This window comes from Lucilia cuprina, chromosome 3 (assembly GCF_022045245.1).
Source record: "Lucilia cuprina isolate Lc7/37 chromosome 3, ASM2204524v1, whole genome shotgun sequence".
Taxonomy (NCBI): domain Eukaryota; kingdom Metazoa; phylum Arthropoda; class Insecta; order Diptera; family Calliphoridae; genus Lucilia; species Lucilia cuprina.
Window position 1 is genome coordinate 9,403,116 of NC_060951.1, and position 22,823 is coordinate 9,425,938.

Here is a 22,823-nt window from a genome sequence, read left to right on the forward strand (position 1 = left end):
ATAGATAGATAGATAGATAGATAGATAGATAGATAGATAGATAGATAGATAGATAGATAGATAGATAGATAGATAGATAGATAGATAGATAGATAGATAGATAAACAATAGATATAACGTCTCAAAGATTTCATAAAATTCTTAGGCCAAATTAGAACTCAGTTCATGTTAAACCTTTTAGAAAAGTATAATAGTGGCCAGTACTATCTACATACAAACATATTAGCAGATCCTCTAGATAAGAGTCTGTATAAGAAGTCGTTTGGCCTGTGAACTATCCGGGTGATTATCACAAGGACGGTTTTTATGGGAACTTCGAAAGAATGACCAATTTCTTAAAATTAATAGGTTGAAATTTCCATTGCGCCTCGATTTTTTAACGATTGATGTATAATAAAGAGCAAAAGTGTTTCTATGGGGGTAGGTTCAGTTATCGATCGCTCATTTCTAAATGTTGTAAACAGATTTTGTTTCAAAAATTCATCACTTTAACTTAATTTTTATAGTCGTAAGATATTCAAATCTTTATACAATTTTATTAGGTTAAAATCTACAACAATTACTTTAATAATCCTAAACATTTTTACATTTTCTATTGTCTTGCCTTATGACCCACTGTAGGCACATTTAAAAGTTTTAAATTTCTGTTAAAGCGCAAAAATTTAAATTTTCACTATTAACGGTCATGTTTGCAATGATTTAATTATTTAGCAATCGATGGTTTTACTTTACGTTTTTTATATATAAAAATAAAATTGAATACATAGTTTTCAATTAATAAATTTTTGTGAGATTTAATAAATTCTTAAAATTTAATATTAAATTTAAATTAATTATTTAAGAAATTTAAATAATTAAAGAAAAATAAATAAATTTTTGCAAAAAATGTGTGCCGGCATATTTCTTTTTATTATTAAATTTACAAAATCTATTCTAGATTCATAATCATTAGCAACAAAATTAATTTACGAGGGTAAAACTAAAAGTTTTATGTAATGTTGTCTAGAAATTGATTGATTTCGAAGAGAAGTTTAGAAGATATTCTTGATAAGATAAAAAAACTGGTAACTCACAGGCTAAAGTGTAACTTCCTAAAGGATTGACCTGTACTATGACCTCAGAATTTACCCTTCACACTATATGAAAAATGGTGTTATAACGATGGCGAATAAAACTGTACCCAGCAGTTCGACGGGACAATCCTGAACTGACCACTTAAACTACCACTTGTGGTGGCCCCTAGCCACCTGACTACCCAGGTGACCGACCATTTTAACATGGGCTTGTCCTACGACGAAGTCAATCGTCACTCTACAACCTACAAAGAGACAGTAAAGAGACGATTGCCTTCGCTCTCACTTACAAAGGGGGCACTAAAGTGACGACTGTCTTCATTCTCGATTACAAAGAGCTTATTTGTGACGAAAGACCAAAAAACATACGAATTAGAGTCAACCAGGTGGTTAGATATTAAGGAACTAAAATTTAAAAATTTCAAGTGTCGACGATTGGCCCGAAAGATATAAATTTGAGTCCACCAGATGGTGGCATATTAGTAGAAAGTAATAATCATTTCTCCAAAAGAAGTACAACAAAAAACAATTTTTAAGAGTATAATCTCTAGGTTACTTGAGGACAGTAAAAAGATGACTGTCTCCTCACCCGCTTCTAAAGGGGACACTAAAGTAACGACTGTCTTTCGGAAGTACAAAAAAAAAACAACTTTTAAGAGTATAATCTCTACGTTACTTGAGGACAGTAAAAAGACGACTGTCTCCGCTTCTGCTTACAAAGGGGACACTAAAGTGACGACTGTCTTCATTTTCGATTACAAAGGGTACATTCGTGACGAATGACCCAAAACATACGAATTACGATCATCCAGGTGGTTAACTATTAGTGGAAATTGCTGTCTTTTTCGTATGCATTGACTCTTCTGTATTCAAACTTTTTTTCAACCTAACCTCGTATAAACGAACAAACTTTATTTTAGCCAACGATTATAACGTCCGACTACTATAGAAAACCAATGAAATAATAATATGAGAATATGGAACGTAAAAAAAAGATAGCGACCCTCATGGAAAAACATTCTCAAATGTATGGGAAATATAGTACAATGAAATGGGATTGGGGATTTTTCATGTGTTGTGTGTGCAACAGCAGTTTGTTTGTAGTCAAGACTCTGCTCCGCTTCTCGACTTGTAACTATAAAACAAACAGATGGATAGACATACATACAGTGAATCAACTAAGTTTTTTGCCTAACTTTATTTAAGAGAATTTAGTTTTTTGTTCATAAATAAAATTAGAAAAAAACTGGTAAAAAGTAAGTAAATGTTTTCCAATTAAAAATAGAGATTGTGTAAAATGGGAAAAATTAGAAAAAATATTAAAATACAAATTTTGATGCATTTGTTGTTGCATTTTATTATTCTTCATCAGAATTTGCATGTCAATAAAGTATTTTGCATATTAAGAATTTCGTTGAATTTCGTTGGGTTTTTTTCAAATTATGTTTTAAAACTTTTTGGAATTTATTGTTTTATTGTAAAAAGGAAGAGTTTTAAGTATTTTTCAATTGAGATTTGCAAAAATCATATCCTCATTGGGTGAAAATGTGATGTTATTTGTCTTAAAACTATTGGACTCCTGATTTATCTTTTTCAAAATCTATATATGAACTAGGAGGAACACTATGTTTAAATTTAGACCTCTAAACAAAAAAAAATCTCGTTAATTAATATAACGATTTTACTTTTTATGATAGAAAATTAAAATATAAGGTATTTTTTAAAAAATACAACAAACAAATTGCTTTATTTTGCTAAAAAATAATTGTTCAGATAAAGTTTTTTCTTAAAATTTATAAAATTTTACAGAGGCAAATTACTTAATTGATTCACTGTCCATACATGTTAATACATCGCAAAAAATAATTGCTGTTGGCAGCTAGTAGTCGTACTATATACATATATAGCTACAGTGGTTCACTGGTTGGATGGTTAGTTAGTTGGCTGTTCAGTTGCCTGTTTGGTTCGTTGGTTGACTGGCTTTCGATAATGGAATGAACAATCTAACTAACATACGTTTACTAGCAGATACGTTTTCCCCATTTTTAATAAAAATTTTGTATACATAAGATGACAAAAACAAGTTGGTAGAGACCAACTATAAGAAACCCTACTAACTTTCGTATAACATGTTTACATACATATGTACGCTACAAATACCATAAAAGGCACCAGACTTTAATGTTGTGAACTAGTCTGTAGTTACCCAGCAGTTTGACAAAGAGTCAATGCATACGAAAAATACAGTAATTTCCACTAATAGTTAACCACTTGGATGATCGTAATTCCTATGTTTTGGGTCATTTGTCACGAATGTACCCTTTGTAATCGAGAATGAAGACAGTCGTCACTTTAGTGTCCTCTTTGTAAGCGGGAGCGGAGACAGTCGTCTCTTCACTGTCCTCAAGTAACATAGAGATTATACTCTTAAAAGTAGTTTTTTTTGTTGTATTTCCGAAAGTAGTTATTTTACTCATCTTTTGGAGAAATAATTAATACTTTCTACTATTATGCCACCATCTGGTTGACTCAAATTTATATCTTTCGGGTCAATCGTCACATTATTGCCCCATAGTATTCTAGAGAGTAGACACTTGAAATTTTTAAATTTTATTTCCATTAATATCTTACCACCTGGCTGACTCCAATTCGTATGTTTTTGGTCTTTCGTCACAACTAAACTCTTTGTAAACGAGTATGAAGACAGTCGTCACTTTAGTGTCCCCTTTGTAAGGGAGAGCGGAGGCAATCGTCTCTTTACTGTCTTCTTGTAGGGTGTAGAGTGACGATTGACTTCCTCGTAGCACAACTCCATGTTAAAATAGTTGTTCACCTAGGTAGTCAGGTTGCTAGAGGCCACCACAAGTGGTAGGTTAAGTGGTCAGTTGGAGACTGTCCCGTCGAACTGCTGGGTAAAAGACTAGTAAATACAAAAGTAAATAAACAAGTTCTTTGAATGTTTAAAGCTGAAAGTCCATACCACGCGTTCTACGCTTTATCGCATTCTATGCGTCTCTCAAGAAAGTAGAATCAATGTACCTATTATATGCAGAAAGTTACAACCACAAAAGCCTAGAATGCCTCGAAGTGTAGAATGCTTAAAATAGATCTACTTTCTACTTTTATAAGCGTCACAAGCGACGCGTAGTGTGGACCTCTCGATTAATAGACTAGTCAATAGATTACTTCATATACTACTTAAAAGACTAGTTAATGGCATGATCCTTAGACTAGTCAATAAAATAATCCATAAACTAGTAAATATACTGGTTAAAAGACTTGTAATTTAGATTAGTCCATAGACTAGTCAATAGCATATGGAATATACTAGTTTATAGAATAGCCAATAGAATAGACTAGTTCATAAACTAGTTAATAGACTACTTCATTAGCTAATCAATAGTCTAGTCCATATATTAATGGATAGACTAGTCCACCAAGTAATCAAAATACTAGTCCATAGATAAATCAAAAGACTAGTCAATCGACTAGTCCATAAACTATTAAATAGACAAGTCTATAAACTAATCAATAGACTAATTTATAAACTAATCAATGGACTAGTCCATCAACTAATCAAAATACTTTTCCATTGATTAATCAAAAGGCTAGTCAATCGATTAGGCCATAAACTATTTAATATATTAGTGTATAAACTAATCACTAGACTAGTTCATAAGCTAATCAATACACTAGTCAATTTATTAATCAATAGACTAGTCCACCAACTAATCAAAATACTAGTTTATAGATAAATCAAAAGACTAGTCAATCGACTAGTCCATAAACTATTAAATAGACTAGTCAATCGACTAGTCCATAAACTATTAAATAGACAAGTCTATAAACTAATCAATAGACTAGTTTATAAACTAATCAATGGACTAGTCCATCAACTAATCAAAATACTTGTCCATAGATTAATCAAAAGGCTAGTCAATCGATTAGTCCATAAACTATTAAATAGATTAGTTTATAAGCTAATCAATAGCCTAGTCCATTTATTAATCAATAAACTAGTCCATTAACTAATCAAAACACTAGTCCATAGATTAATCAAAAGGCTAGTCTATACACTAATCAATAAACTGATCAATGGACTAGTCAATAGAGACGTCAATACCCTAGCCAATAAACTAGTCCTTAGTATAGTTAACAGACTAACCCCAGTATTCATAAAGATATTAATCGCTTATTTTAGGTTTATTACGCACATTATCCATACAAAATTCCTACAATAAACCATTAATAACTTTATAAGGCATTTATGAATACCGGTTGATATGTTAATCCATAAACTAGTTTATAGACTAATTATTAAACTCGTCTAAAATCGAATCCATAGACTAGTCAATACAATAGTCCATAGGGTATTAAAAAGCATACAAACCAACAACAAACAGTCCATCGTCAGTCACACTGTAAGCGAACCTAAAAGCAACTTTGTGCTGGTTCATGTATAAAATAATGAAATTGTACACACAAACCCACACTTACACATACATACATATTTACAAACAGAACTAACACACACACAGATACTCAGCCATAAATAATTTGTTGTTGTTCGTCTTCGTCTTCTTCTTATTCATTCTTCTTTTAGCTGCCAGTGGTGCTAATCGTTAATACTGTTTTATTGTTGTTCGTTTTTACGTTATTTTCGTACACTCGTTCGTTGTTGTCACGTAGTGTATGTATTTCTTTCATTATTCATTGTTTTGTGCATTCATTTGGTGTTTTTTTTTCTTTTGCCATTCTATTTTATTCTTATTATTCGTCACACATATATGAAATACGTTTATGTTTTTTTTCATTGGGTTAGTTCCACTGTGTACATTATTCTTTGGTTTCATTTCATTCTCTCTCTCTCTCATTCTTTGATGTTTTCTTTTGCAAGCATTTTTTTGTATTCATTTAAACTGCGGATACGTGCTGTCGATGTGAAAATACGATAAAATACAAAGAAATTTAAGCAAGCGGGCATTGTTTGAATATGTGACATATATACATAAGAGGTTGTTTTATGTATGCCGCTTATAGGGTGCAACGAATGAAATGTACTGTATTTCAATGATTATGAGAAATGAATTTTTCTATAATAGGGGAATAAAAAGTGGTGGTTTAATACGAAATAATGCATTTGTTTGCTAGAGTTTTCGTTTAAAAAACTTACTAGAGAATTTTGTCGGTCAAGACCGACTTACCAGTACAATTTTTAGGAGAGTTAGATATTTTCTGCACATTTTACTCACAGCATTGTAGGATCTGACCTTACAGTATTTCATCTTTTAGACATTTTCTGAACATTTTCTTGCCAATCTTGTAAGATCTGACAACTTAGTATTACAATTTGTAATAGTCCATTAAGAACTGAAAATAAAATAGGTTAATAAAACGTTGTCATAACGGTTATTAGGTCTTACAATGTTGGCAGAAATGTGCTGAAAAAAAGTGTCAACTTACAAATTTAGTCCTGCAACATTGTCAGTCATGCTTTTTTGACAACATTACAAAAGAAAACTTGTAAGTTCACACGATTGTTGTACATTTTCTGCACATTTTACTGACAACATTATAGGATCTGACCTTACAGTATTACAGATTTTTGACATTTTTCCTGCCATTAAGAACTGAAAATAAAATAGGTTAATGAAACGTTGTCAAAACGGTTGTTAGGACTTACAACGTTGGCAGAAATATGCAGCGAATGACTAACAACATTGTCAACTTACAAATATTGTCTTGCAACATTGTCAGTAATGATTTAAAAGAAATCTTATAAGTTAACACGATTGTTAGAAATTTTTTGCACACTTTAGTGACAATGGTGTATCACAGCTTTTAAACATTTTTCTGCCAATGTTGTAAGATCTGACCACTTACAAGTACAATTTATATTAGCCCATTAAGAACTGAAAATAAAATAGGTAAATAAAACGTTGTCATTTAGACATTTTCTAAACATTTTCCTGTCATTGTTGTAAGATCTGTAAACAGTGTATCACAGCTTTAAGAGAATAACGAAAAAAATTATAAAGAATTTTGCTGCGCGCCGGTGAAACTGGCTTAAGAAGTTATCAATCACATCATTCTCGAGTTACTCATCATGTCCTAATGTTGGAATACCCCATTTTAGCCATTATGTGGTATTACCACCAAAATATGGTCAAAAAGTGTTATAAAGTCTTAAATGTGAACAAGAAAAACTTATTATTTTTAAAGCTGGAGGTCCACACCATGCGTTCTATGCTTTTTCGCGTTCAATAGGTCTGTCAAAAAAGTAGAATCATTGTATTCTCTCTCACGCAAAATCAAAAGTTTCCTTGTGTGGACCAGCACTTATAGATAGATAGATAGATAGATAGATAGATAGATAGATAGATAGATAGATAGATAGATAGATAGATAGATAGATAGATAGATAGATAGATAGATAGATAGATAGATAGATAGATAGATAGATAGATAGATAGATAGATAGATAGATAGATAGATAGATGGATATATAGATAGATAGATAGATAGATAGATAGATAGATAGATAGATAGATAGATAGATAGAATCTGTAGACTATAAACGGCCTATTCGAAATGGTTAGGTTGGTAGGAGGATGTATACTATATCAAAACCGAAGAAATACATCGGCCCTGTTGTATGCTGTGATCTCCTTATCATGAGAAAAAAGGAAACTGAATGAATTATTTTTCATTGTACAGAAACTCAGTTTCCTAATTCCTAACAATCTTTCAATCAGTGTTAGTCAGGAATGTTATTTTCGGAATAACGTCACTTCCAAAATACTTCGATCTAACTTCAACGAATGCCTGCTAGTGGCAAAGAAAGTGCTCCAGAGTTTTACTGTCCTCTGCACATGCTCTAAATACGTGAAACCGCACGTCCAATTTTGCATAAATGTGCTCGTAATCCTGTGTGTTCACTCAGAATACGTACTATCATACTAAATTCAGACCTCAGCTCATTTTGAGGAAATTTTTCGTCTTGCTTTCATCAGGGTCACCTCATAGGATTTTCTTGGTTCTACCCACTTTTTCATTATTCCAAAAGGTCTTATGAAGATTCTCTCACTCATATTTTTAGTTCAGCTTTTGTTGCGTCGAATGGTTTTGCGTTTGTCAGGTAAACTGCCTAGAGCTCCCTCCCTTCCTTTAAAGCTATTGCATTCGTCCTTTCGTTAACGACTGCTCCTGAGCGCAATACCCATATGATGTGAACCTTACCTTTGGGAGAGTATTCAGTTAAAATTTTTTTACAATCCAATACGGTCTTAGATTTAGTTCTACCTCTTGATATCGCCCTAATTGCTGTCGGTAAATATATTAAGCGCTGTGGGCGCCATATTTAGTCTAATCCAATTTACGCACTTCGTTATTGCTCGTACTTCTGCCTAGAAGCTTGTGTTATGATTTGGTAAACGGTGGTATATTTCTGATTCTTGATCTTCAATATAGAACCCCAGCCCCACTGTATCCCCCAATTTAGAGCCATCCGTGTAACAACGGATACCTATTAGTAATTGCTCTCAAGTTTCGCTTGACCAAGACATTCTATCTGGTATCAGCGTTTCAAAGTTTCCGACATATTATGTGTCTGGTATACAATCAGGCACGTCCAAAGTGTCCAGTATACATTGATGACTTGTCGTATAACCGCTTTTGGCCAGTTCGCCTAAACGGGGGAAACCAGAAGCTATCTTTATATATTCGGAGACGGCAATTCCTCCTGGTGTTCACAATGTCCAGAAGAAGATTAAAACATTTAAGTGTTCACGGTTTCACATACTAAGGTCACAAAGCGTAGGTTAGGTTAGGTAATCAGGCCGTCCTCGCGATTTCATCACAGGGGACACACTTGTGTCCAGTATTCTGAATTGATTTGTGGTACCTGAAGAGAGAAAACGGTCGGCGTATTAGTACACTTCGACCTGGTTTCCTATACCAAACCAGTTTGTCGCACGAATGTAGGAGTCTAGCTTCCGGATATCAACCTCTGATAGAGGAAGTGAGTTATACTCACTTCTTTCTCTTCATCCAGAAAGCTCCTGCAGAAGTCGTTACTGGGTAAGTTTAGTCTTATTGCATGGAGTCCGAGAGGCCAGTGGCAAGTTACCACTGCCATTAAGTTCTGTAGATTAGCTCTCGGAATAAAGAAAAGGGCATGGGATCTTTGTCGGTTGTAAGATGGCCACATGATCCTTGCCTGTCTGCAGGTAGCTTCAGTCGACCATCTGCATTGCGCAAGCTCATACAGTTTGTCATGTAACGAGCCTTTGCAGGTTGAAAGCGTTATACCAACGAAAGGGTCGATATGCTCAGTCGATATGCGACAGTTTGCGCCTTCTTTGGACGTTTTGTCGTCGGCTGTATAGTTGACAACGAAGAAGACTCTTTTTCTGATCTTTGCCGTTTAGGCGCCTCAGCAGCAGACTTCGTCACTTCTGCTTTGGCTGGAGGATTTGAGTCATATTGTCTAGCCAGGATGTTTTTGGCCCATTCAAGAGACGATTTCTTGTCCTTGGACAATGTATTGTTGGGTTTGGCACCATTTCGCTCAGCGTCAAGCCGATGTGCAAAAGCCCTACGGGAAGGGATTTTGTGCCGTTGGGAATCTGCTGGTACACTGCAGGAGCCCGACATCGAGTTCGACGACTTCTCCAGCGACGATTCTTCTTTTGCACAAGGTGGCACATGGGGGACATTTTTGTCACCCGAAGGCAGGGAAGAGGCTGACTTTTGATCAGCTAGGGCTGCTCTCGCGGCTGCAAAGGTACTAGCCACAATGGGCAGAGGTACCTCACCGCTGGGGACCTTTCCTCTTTGGTTTACAAGCCGGCTTGGGCCGACTGCTTACGGGTTTTGTTGTTGCACCAGTCGCTTGCGAGTTAGGCGGGCCCGGCGCTATCACCTGCCTAACACGGATGCCAATAGCATTCGATTTACCACAGCCCGGTGTCGCCGCTGTGGGAATAGGGTCTCCGGGTATTATCAAGCCCCGAACCGGATACGAGGGGCATTTTTCATTTTCAGACATCATAAAGAAGGGGGGTTTGCATCATTCACCTACTGCCAGGACACAAAAACTGCCGTCCCTCTGGGATCAAGCCGCCCAAGACAGACCGCCCAATATGGGAAACAGACATCTGCCAGTTGGGAGGGCTAGTTCACAAGGCGTAACAAGCAGGAGATACTGAAAAAAGAAGAGTAGCCGATAACAAGCTAACCTGTCACGTAAAGTAATAGCAATTCGGACAGAATAGCTTATAGCTTTCCTTTGTTCTTATAGGATGCCTGACAAGCAGCCAACTAATTAGTTAGGCTTAATTAAACAATATTTTAATAATTATTTTCATTATAAATTCTCCGTTTTGAAATCAATGGAGCGAAATTGAAATTTTTTATTTGTTTAGATACTACTACTACTACTACTAAAACTTATAAGAATTAATTAAATTGAAATTGTAGAACAAAATCTTACATCCCAATGATCGGCCGGCAGCAAAGGGAAGGAACACTTGTAACGATTTAAATATAATTGGTATTTTGCATATGATGACGTAGATCGGATTTAGAAAACTAGAATAGAGGAAAAAAGTTAAATATGTTAAAATAATAAAAAAATTGTAAAAATTAACAATAACTTAATAATAAAGATCTACAGAAAGTAAAGTTTTTAGAAATTTTAAAATATTGAAAATATAAATATTATTTACTTAAGTAAAATATTTAAGAATTTCTTTTTCATTCATCATAAATAAAAGAACATTAAATTAAACTTTGTTTTAAAAAAAAGAAATTTTTTAAATATTATTTACCTTTTTTTTTGTTTAAAACATTCTTTGAGTAGCAAGTAACACACAAAGACATGATTTTAGTTGGGAATTACAGATAGAGAAAAGTATAACAACAAAAATTTGAAAAAAATATAAGAAATTTTAAAAGAAATACTAAGACAAAGAAGAAGATGGAAAATTATTAAAAAGTAAAAAAAGTAAAACAAAAACTATTAATTTTATTTAGTTTAAGAAATTTTTAAAGTTTTTAAAACTTTTAGTTAAAAAGTTAGTTACAATTTCGTCTTTTATTTCGAATATTAAAATGGGGGATTTTGTTTTGGTTTTTATTTAAATATTTTAAATGTTTTTTTGTTTTTGTTTTTGTTTTTCTAAAGACAGCAGGCAATGAAGTATATTAAAAGAAAAGAATTAAATATGTATTGCTTGCAAAAACAAAGTATTAAACTCAAAATTATAATAAGAGAAAAACAAAAGACATTCAATATCAATGCATATCTAAATCTTCCGGGCGTACTGGCTGTGTATAGGGTATTATAGACTTTTTTTCCACATCTCTCGATAAAGCTTTGCGCATATCTGTAAAGAAATCAATTTCATCATTGATAACATGATTTATATATTTGTTTTCATTTTTAGTTACCATAGGCATCCTCATCTTGATCACCCGAATAATAATCCAATATCGTTCGATATATTATATAGCCTAGATTTTTATACATGTTTATAGCAATTTGATTACTTTTACGCACAAATAAATCAACGAAATAAGAACGTTTTCTGCAAGGAAGTAAGAGGGAAAGGTGTTAAGTTTAAAATAAATTAAATAATTGAAAAGGAATTGAAAATATTTAAATGAAAATAATCACTAGCTGTTGTCTGAAAAAGAATCATTTTAAAATGGTAGCAATATCTACATCTATCTATCTATCTATCTATCTATCTATCTATCTATCTATCTATCTATCTATCCATCTATCTATCTATCTATCTATCTATCTATCTATCTATCTATCTATCTATCTATCTATCTATCGATCTATCCATCTATCTATTTATCCATCTATCTATCTATCTATCCATATTATATATCTATTACTTACTTTTCTGATATGTCTTCCAAGAACTGCATCAATAAAGCTGCCAAACCCAAACGTCTATAATCGGGCGATACCGTTAAAGCGGTAACATGACCATGCCAGTTTTCCATATGACCCTCCACCTTGCCCATGACTTCATTCATTAACACAGTAAAAAATTAAATATTTGTTAAAATAACAATTTCAATTCTTGAAACTTACTATAACCCATAATTTGGCCACTGGGAGATTCAGCCAATTGAAAAAACTCTGGCCACCTAGCCAAGTATTGTGTGTAAAATGACAGACCATATGTTTCTGTTAGCGGGTCAAAGTTGCTGTTAACGTACAGAACAAAGAGAGAAAATGTTAAATTTTCATGCCAAACTTGGTGCAACGAAAACTTCATTTTTTAGTTTTCCATATTATTCACTTACACATTATTAAATTTAAATAAATCATCACAAGTAAAGGGTCTTAAGGTGGTCATTTTGTTTTATATTATTTAAATATTCTTACAACTGTTTATTTAATTTAATAAGTTTTAAAGCGAGTGTAAAAATAGCACACACGTCTGGTACAAAAAATAAAAGAAAAACAACACTTGTATGCAGAGCCACGGCGCCGACAAGTATTAACGACGGCGGCGACTGACACTAAATATGTCGACGGCAACTTCTACAATTTTAAATATAAATGGAATCCGAGAGATCAGAAAGTGTTTAACAGTCTTTTAAAAAAATATATAAATATTAATGGATTTGGGCCGGTCCATGTACAAGCACTTTGCTGAAGTACTCGTGCTATCTAATCTCTGATCATTGCTGCCCCGTTGCTTTAATTTCGAGATGTAAAACATCACTTCCTTGAGATGGCCTCTGTTGATTTGGCAACAGCACGTAGAGACGTAACCGGTGGACCGAAGAACAAATCCATCAAATGAGCCGAAGACTTCTGATATGAACAGAGTATACTCAGAACATATCTGGACAAGGAAGGAAAATTAAATTCATATCTCATTTACAGCAAAATATCTGCGCCGACAAACTTAAATAATGACGGCGTCTGATATTAAATAGTTCTACGGTGTGTTAAAATCGTTTTTAAACTGGCTAATTTTAAAATTATGTATATAAAATTATGAAATAATTTGATAAATAGATAAAAGTGTAGGGTATAAATATGAAATAAATTATTTAAAGTGTTTGCTTTTATTTTATGAATTATCCATTACATATTTTATCATGTATATAATATTGATTATATATAAAAGCTGCTTGCTGTGGAATTGTTTAAACACAGCATAGTGTTACCAGTTGAAAGTGATAACTATAATAAACTTCATTTAGAAAAAGACATAATTTTAAAAATTTTTAAGATATTATTAAAAAATGCGTATTTGTTATAATATTATCATAAATCATAAATATGAGCGTAATTGATTTGAATATAAATATTATAAAATGTACATTATTTTAATAATAAACCTTCCATCATAGGAATCTTTTTTTCTGTATTTTTTTAAACAAAATAATAACAATCTGTTTAAATTACTGCATAAATTATAAAAAAATGTGTATTTCTGTATTTTTATGTAAAATATCATAAAAATTTAATTAAAAAACCAACTAAACTACTATTATTAGCAACTGGCAATACCTTTATATCGTACTCACCTCTATTCATTGTTCTCGCGAGATCTGGCAATACTTACACACACATAATTGTCACCTCAGTTCATTTTTCTGCTGCTTTTTTATTCGTGTAGAAGGAAAAAAACGCGTCGTGTTGCACTTAATTGTGATTTTTTTTAAACTAAGAAAAATAGTGTCAAAACTTATTGAAAATTATAAAAAATTTAAAGAATTATAAATATACCCAGCAAAGTTTGAAATGTTAACAAAATTATAGCTTAAATCTATTTAATAAATTGGAAAAATTGTAATTAAAAATCACAACGAAAGTGGGACAAACAACTACACACAATGTAGACGATGTTAAAAAAATGAAGGAAAACATGAAATAAAAAAACGGGTAGTAGTAAAAGAAAAGAAAAAAAGAAGTCATAAATTTTGCTTAAAAAGAAACGTGTGTTTGTGAAAAACTACAAAAAAACTAAATTAACATAAAAACAAATATTTTTAATTGTTGTTTGAAAAGAAATAAACGAAATTGTTTTTAAATAACATTAAACAATAATAAAATTGTAACAAGCTGAAATATTAAAAGTAAATCTCCCCTTATTTAGCCGCGTTTGCTTGTTTGTGCGCTCTCGTGTATTTTATATTTTTTTTTTATAACATACGGTCGTTGTGTTTCGTCGTTTTCAACATCGTCAATTTTGCTTTGGCTTTTCTATGCCTATGAGAAAAAAAAAGGTTTTATGCCAAGAATAGTGTAAATTTTAAGTTAAATAAAAAATAGTATATTTTTCTATAAATTTTATTAAATTATAATAACAATTAGCTGTTAAACAATAAGTGTGGGAATTTCTATTATGGCTGGACAGAAAAAAATGGTCTTATAATGGCTGATACTTTTTCTACATGTTTGCTGCTCTAGTGGTGAGTTATTGTTATTTATTGCTGTTGTTGTTTTTGTTGTTTACTTTAGTATGTTTTTTTCTTCTCGTTAGTAGTGTTGTTGTTTTTGTTTATTTTATGAGTATGAGTACAAATACAAACAAACCGCGCATTTCTCCGCCTTTTACTAAATATATTAGGGCATTGCCAGCTTGAAATTTTTGTTTAAGAGAGTAAAAATGTTAATTAAGTCTGGCATTATTGTATTAAAGAGAGTGTTGATTTTTTTTTGGTGGGGAATTGTAAACAAAAGAAATTATAACTTTTTTACAAATCTATGAAAAGATTTTAAAAATTTAGTGAAATTTTAGAAATTATTAAAGAATTTAAATCATAAATGCATCCAGAAGCCAATAAGTAGTGTTTCTTATTATTTTTATGTAAATTGCTGCTCGAAAGTGTCACAGGACTTGTTTCGTTAGGAATAAAAGCTGAATTTGTCCTTTAACAAGGAAACCTTTGTAAAGATTCTGCCATATCTTGGCTAGAGCAAAAACAAAACAAATTTTTTAGCATTAAAAGTATTAGATGGATCCTAGACTTTAATGAAATAAGGATTCTTACAATTTTACAAAATGAAGTTTAAAGTTGTACTTGTTTAATTGCAAATCCATAAAAAAAGACTAGTATATAGACTTTATAACATACTAATCCATAGACTAAACAATTGACTACTCCATTGGCTAGATAAAAGACTAGTCTTTAAAAAATACAATTGACTAGTTGATAGACTAGATAACCGACTAGTCCATAGACTAGGCAAACGACCAGTCCGTATACTAGACAAACAAGCAGTCCTTATAAGAGACAAACGACCAGTCCATAGTCTAAACAACTGATTACTACTATTTTGCAATGAAAATTCTATAGACTAGACAAAATTCAAGTCCATATAGAATCTGTTAATGATTTAAATAAGAATCAAGCTAAAGTTTTAATAAAGTTATAAAATTTCTAAAAATCTTAATTCTCCTCAGATAAATTTCAAAAATTTTACAAGAAAACTCTTAAAACTTTCTTTAAAACTTAAAATTTTGATAATGTTCTTAAATTTGCAATAAAATCAAAAGGTAATTGGTCAAGCTTCCAATAAAAGTCGTTGTCTTACAAAATATTTTTGTCAAAAATACACTTTGCAGCAGTGTAATCACCTCTATAGTAAAAACAACAACAACAACCATAACGGAAAAGACAAAATAAAAATATATACATATAAAAGATGAATAAACTTTAGCCCACCAAAGAATCAATACAAAAGGGAATTCCCCCGTCACTTGCTTAATGAATAAAAAAAAAACAAAAAACGAAAAAAAACACAACAAAAACAAATAAAATAAAAGCGAAAATAGCGGGGAATAGGTCAAGGAAAATAATACATGAACAATTTCTATAAATATTACAAAATGTAAAAGCAAAGCAAAAGCAAAAAATAAAACGTTTAATTATTAAAAAATATTTATAATTTACTTATGCATACGTATGTGTGTGTGTATTCTAACAAACCATTAGATATATGCAAATATATTTACATTTGTCTAAGAGGCAGAGATTTTGCTGTAACATTTAATTAAGTTTAATAATTAAGCAACTGCTCTCTATATGTAAAGTTTTCCTCCCTTACCGTCTATTATGTTTATGATTAGAATGTTAAGTTTCTAATGCTTTTAGGTTTCAAACAAGCTGCAAGTTAGGGTCTGTTAAGAAATACAACTTAACTTGTTAATATCATTTATCTTGTAGATGTATTTATGCATCGAGGACTTTATCATGTCATGACTCAAATATGTCCTCAGGTCTTCTTGTCATCAGGTCTAAAAATTTTAATATATTCGGAAGAGAGAAGATAGGTTAGGTTAGCATTGACAGTTGGCTGCATAGAATATCTGAAATAACAGCTTTATTTAGGTCCAATCATGATCACCTTGTAGTTTAACCTGTAAGAATAGGGATACATAAAAGAAAGAGAATGAATAACAAGAGGATAGAGGAAGATTATAAAGATAGGAGACATAAGGTTAAAAACATACGTACGTGTTATTGTAGGTCAGAACCATTTTGACAAGTTCACAAATGCAGTAAGTCTCTCTAGTTAAACATTTACAAGATCTGACATATCATTAAAATATGTTGATTATAAGGTTTAAAAAGTGGCCATTTTCAAAGCTGTACAGTAACAGAGAAGATGGACTATCAACTCATTTTCACAAATTCTAGGGAAATCGTTGCACAGTAGACCAATGACCGTTGCCATACTATCTTATCTATGGTATTATAGAATTAGAATTGAAGTCCCATCTAAAGGAAAGAATAATATTTGATTTGAAGGAAAATTCAAGAAGAGAAACTTACACGATTGGTCATATCGTACGCATCAACTTTCTAATGTTCTTAATGGAAAATTTTCAAAGCATTTTCGTCTGTAGTCAAGGTGAGCTACGTGTTTTATGCTTCACATAAAACATTCTTAATCTTCTCTCCTGATCTCTTATAACTTCTCATAAATTTCTAAAACTTTTTATACCATAAGCTCTTAGATAAACTGAAATCCATCCTCAGAATTGCTTGGTAGAGTATAGAACTCTACCAACCAACAGTAGCAAATAGGCTAATATCAAAGTGAAATCCCTGTGTGGTCATTACAGTCGGGATCTTGTGTATTACAGTGCCTTGAAGCTAACACAACCTTATTGGTTAGAAACATATGTAATAAGCCACCAGAGCTTCTTCAAATATTGTTGATTATCGCAACAGATTTCAAAGTCTCTTGGGTCTTAGACTAATAGACGCTGCATTCCATATTTAATGTTTCGGATACCATCAACAATTCGTCTCTAACAACTGCTTAGATCCAATCCGCTCGTTTTTTTTTTTTTCTAGAAAACTATTCGCATTGATGCTTCCCTGATTACAGTGGTTCTTAATAAAAAGGACATTTTAGTCCCACTAAATACCGACTTCTCAATAAGCTTTGAGTGCAATGGAGTCCATTTTGGGGGAACGATGAGCAATTCCAGATACAGGTGACCAAATTCTAATTCTTCGAACAATATCGGTAAATTCTAGGTATATAGGACATGAGAACATTCATAGAAAGTTAAAAGTAATTTTTTTCAGAGAAGAGCTCAGATAAACTCGTTATACGTATCAGTTACTTACAGTAATAGAAAATCGTTCAATGGTACGCAGGATTGTTATCCTATCCTTTTTTAGTTTTTAACAGCTCCCCTCAAACTCAAAGGTTGATCATTGTTTTACGCTATTTGCTCCGTCCACGTATTCCGTTATTATGAGGATATTTCGTCCGAACGTGAGTTTTAAATAGGGAAAAAAACTAAAAATGAACTTTACTCTTAAAAACATCGTACACAACTTCTTTGCAGGTTGCCATTGAGGTCATTCTGGCCACTCGGTAGATGGGAAAAATTGCTCTGCTCTTTGAAGAAGTTACTTCTCATAGTCTCACAGCCTTTACAAATCAGTTAAAATCTAAAGGTTTAGTCTAAAGAAGATCGTTTACAATTTCTTCGCAGTTTGTCATTGCCAATTATTTCTAAACGAGAAATTAATAACATTAGACGAAGGAAGGAAGAGAAGGCGATGAATGGGACGTTGAAGTCTCTAATCTTCTAAGACAAATTGTCAAAGGCTTATTCTTCAAATCTATCTTTAATTCTGAGACGCCCAAACAGAAGATACCGACAAAGTGTTGCTAGTTAGTTAGTTTGAAAGAAGGTATTCCGAAGAAATAAACCTAGGCCCGATAGAGGCCTGCCACCTCCTTTTTATCAGACTAGATTACTTGCCACTAATCTGCAGGAGGCCACAGAGAGTTGCCAAATTCGAAAGAATTTCCGGCTCCGTCGATCACGTTTTGAAATGGTCGTTTTAACGGAGACTACAGGTAAAGGTTCTTGTCATCTCGTCAAACACTCAAAGGTGGGAAAAAGGCTCAACTGTATATTGTACCAAGAACCATATAATTAAAAGGACTTTATAATACTTGAATCATAACTTGAAAAGAAAAGGATACTTTTTTCACAGATACTTTATGAAGACCTTGCGCCGTCATTGTTGACATAAATAAGAAACTTAGGTACTTTTCTGATACATTTCGTTCTTCTAGTTCTGGAGTTATAATCTCCCCAGGGACTATAGCTGGAGGATGCTGTCATCCTGTCAAATACTCAAAGGGGGGGTGATAAGGCGTGGACCCCACTCAATTTTATAATATTGTACCCATAACCATATAATTAAAAGGATTTTTTAGTACTTTTTTTGTTCTTCTGTTGATACTTTTCAAATTGATAATAGAATCATAAAGTCCAAACAGTACTTTTTCATTTTTCCACAAATACTTTTTGAAGACTTTGCGTCCTCATTGCTGACATAAGTATGAAAGGTACTTTTCTGTATCTTATCCTTTTCAATTGGTTATATTTTAGTTTTCTGTAATATTAAACATTAAAACTCCTTCTCGGGGAATGTCATTCATGCTGAATTTCAAACTCTCCCCCTTGGTGTGTTTACAATCAGATTTGCTATCAGTAAATCTTGTTCATTTCGATTTTATTGGTCTGACAGGTGGAGTTAAATATATCTTAGGACTTGGAATGTTTTGACTAAATTAATACTGTTTTTAGTATATAACATTATGGGCCGTTACCTCATCCACCGATTATCGTTTAACCGGTAGAACTGTTGATTAATCGTTAGTATTAATAATAATCAGACATTGAGAAAATGTGGCTAAGACTAATTCTTACTTCAATTTTTATCACACTAACTTTTACATTTTTACATTGATAACTCTTCATCAACTCAGCCATAGCTGTATCAATCGGAAGTTTTTTCCCCAGTTACAGCCAACCTTTAAACAATTTCAAAGAGAGTACCTTTTAGTACTTTAGTCTTACTTTTTCCGATCGCTTTTCTTTGAAGTAGTATATCTACTATAGATTAGTATTTTGTCTAGTTAATAGATAACCTATTCTCAAGTCCATAGAAAGACAATAGACTGTATATTGATCAGTCTAATATCAAACTACTTCAGGGATGCAATGTGTACTACTTTAAACATATTTAAGACAAGAGGCGGCGCTTACAGCCGAATGGCTCTTTACTTTAGGCGAATTGGCCAAAAGCGGATACATTGGAAAGTTAGTTACACAGACACAGAATACGTCGCAAAACTTTGAAACGCTGATCCCAATGATCAAGCGGATCATTAGAGCAAATACCAGTAGGAACCCGTTGTTACACGGATGGCTCTTAATTGGGGGATAAAGTGGGGCTAAGGTTATATATCGAAGATCCAGAAACAGAAATATAACACCGTATACTAAATCTTAACACAAGCTTCCAGGCAGAAGTACGTGCAATAACGGAATGTGTTAATTGGATTAGAATAAACATGGCGCCCACTGCGCTTAATATATTTACCAACAGCCAGAAGGCAATTAGGACGATATCAGGTGATAGAATTAAATCTTAGACCCTATTGGATTGTAAGAAAGCTTTAACTGAATACTCTCCCAGAGGTAAGGTTCACACATCATATGGGTACCAGCCCCACTGGGGAGTAGTCGGTAATGAAAGGGCGAATGTAATAAAGGGAAGGGAGCTCAAGGCAATTAACCTAAACCATTCGAGGCAACAAAAGCTGAGAGCACGACAAAAAACGCAAAATCATTCGAAGCATTAAAAGCTGAACTAAAAATATGGATAAGTGAATCACATAAGGCCTCTTGGAGTAATGAAACAGTGGGTAGAACCACGAAGATCGTATGGGGTGACCATGATGAGAGTAAGACGAAAAATCTCCTCAAAATGAAAAAGTCTAAAGTTAGTATGATGGTACGTATTCTGACACACAGGATTACGAGAGCATATATCCAAAATTGAACGTGTGGATTCAGACGTAATATGTAAAGCATGTTGAGATGACAGTGAAACTCTGGAGCACTTTCTTTGCAACTGTCAGTCATTCGTCGAAGTTAGATCCAAATATCTTGGAAGTGTTATTATTCCGGAACGAACTGACCAACACTGATTGGAAGAATCTGAGGAATTACGTTCAGAAAACTGAGTTTCTGAATACTGAGAAGCTTCTTTTTTTATAATAAGCAGCACACAACAGGACCGATAGTGGCCTAGGTGTATTTCTTCGGAGATGATGTAGCATACACCCTCCTTTCAACTAAACCTACCCAGCAAAAAAAGAACTTCCAAAGAAGCGAAAAAGAAGTAGAATTTACTCCATGGAAGTACTCATAATGTTCTAAAGAAGCGATAATTTTAACACTGGTTTGTCATAGGAGAGATGTTCCATTAACTTGATTCCAAAATTCACTACATCTGAAGTAATTTTCAGGAAGCAATTTGGATGTTATTAGGAAGTGAAATTGTAGTATTATAGAATACAACTAACTTGACAACTAATTTATCAATTAACTACAAAATAAAATGTGTTTAAGTCAAAAAATTTCCGTACAAATGAAATATGAAGTTAATTTTAAACAAAATTGGATTCTTTTCGCTTCTTTGGAAGTCAATAAACATCACTTCCGCAGAAGGTATAAACACAATCACTTAGTGCTACATTTGAAGTGATGATATTCTTTGCTGGATAAAGCGTCTTTGTACAATTTGAAAATTCAATTTGCCATCCCTGTATCAAAGTAGTTAATTAAGCCATGTGTTGTTTAGAAAATATGACATTTTTAACTTTCATAGAATTAGCAAAATTTTTCTACTTTTATGAATTAAAGACACAAAACCGCAAAAATTGCTGTTTCAATAGAATATGTTTAACTTAATACAAATAAAATAAAATAAAATTATACAATGAATTAGAAATAACACGATAAAACAAACAAGCAACAACAAAAGTCAATTTTACATTGACTACTTCTTACTCTCTTGTTTTGTTGTTGACTCTCTCCTTATGAATTTATTACTTTATGCACACACACACACACACACACTAAAAAGTACTTATTTTTGTGTGAATAATTCAACATTGTTGTTGGTTATTGTTTTATCTTGTAATTTGTATGCAATACAAGTGCAAAAAAAATAATAAATACAATAATATTATTTGTGTTTAACTATGTTGTTGTAATTATTTTATTAATATTTTAGTTTGTTTTTTCTTTTTTTACATTATTCTATAATTACATGTGTATGTATGTAAGTTTTGTATTGTAAAAAAAAACACAAGACGAAAAAAAACATGCCAAGAAAAAATTTATTCGTTTAAAAAAACGAATCGTCATTATTTATTGTTTTTTTTTTTGCTTTAAGAATCATACGTACAAACAAATAATAAATAAATGAAATAAATACAATACTAAACGAGTAAAAAAAAAGAGCATTTATACTGAGACACCAAAACAGACCAGTTATTAAGTCGTCGTTGTTGTCGTCGTCATTGTATTCTTTTTTTTTCTTTCTCTACCTACTACCTATACGTACTTACGCTTACAGTGGTGAAAATGTATTAAAACCAACAACTATTCAGTTAAACTAAAAAAGTATCTGGTGGATGTTTCCCAGTATACGAAGTCGTTCGTATATCCAATGTTCGTGTGTTTCTCTCTTTATTATTATTTCTTTCATTTTTTATGATTGCTCTCTTTTTATTTCTCCTTGTAGTTAAATACCTCATTTTGTATTTTGATTTCCATTTCATTTTGGTATGTTTAGCAAAACTAAAAACAAGAGGCAATTTGTATGTAATTACAGTGAGTGATATAAATTGTGTAATTGTTGAAAAGAATATTTTATAATTTTTAGTTTATATCAATCTTTTAAACAGAAAGAAGATAGGATTGTTCAAGATAGTTTGCTCAAATAAATTTGGAACATTTTGTGAAGGATTTAATAGATAATCTGTTGGTCCTCTACAAACTGTGAAATAGAGATACAAATCGAAACTGCTCAAATCAATGGCGGCTGGCCGCCGGTAATATTTTGCAAGCCGCGCCGCCGCTGATAAAGATTGGAATGGCATATGTATTTCGGAAAATAATTTCACCAATTTGAACGGTGTCTTTTTCATCCGATGGTTAGACTTGAGAACGGTCTAACATCTCCCCTTTATTCTTCAATGAAGAACTCAGGTGGCAATTTTTGTACATTGGTTTTGACCGGTCCATGCACAAGTACTTTGCTTAAGTACTCGAGCTACCTAATCTCTGACCATTGGGTGGCCTCTGTTGATTCGGCAACAGCACCTAGAAATAAGCCGAATTTGGGGTTAAACCACAGCCACTACGTGGA

The 22,823-nt window shown here is 32.5% G+C and overlaps 2 protein-coding genes across 2 annotated transcripts in view; one reads left to right on the plus strand and one right to left on the minus strand.

Moving 5' to 3' along the window:
- Window positions 1-10,431: 10,431 nt before the first annotated feature.
- On the minus strand, window positions 10,432-12,591 carry LOC111687954 (N-alpha-acetyltransferase 20). Its single transcript, XM_023450441.2, has 6 exons — window positions 12,399-12,591; window positions 12,184-12,299; window positions 11,986-12,115; window positions 11,526-11,662; window positions 11,400-11,461; window positions 10,432-10,664 (listed from the first exon to the last, which is right to left on the minus strand). Exons 1-6 carry the CDS (start codon window positions 12,449-12,451, stop codon window positions 10,614-10,616), a joined length of 549 nt encoding a protein of 182 aa, XP_023306209.1. The 5' UTR covers window positions 12,452-12,591; the 3' UTR covers window positions 10,432-10,613.
- Window positions 12,592-13,708: 1,117 nt separating this feature from the next.
- The window catches only part of LOC111688577 (supporter of activation of yellow protein), a 41,748-nt gene continuing 32,633 nt past the window's right edge, over window positions 13,709-22,823 (plus strand). The window contains exon 1 of the mRNA XM_046947560.1: window positions 13,709-14,525. The gene's annotated coding sequence lies outside the window, so the exon portion shown is untranslated. The remainder of the gene's footprint in view (window positions 14,526-22,823) is intronic.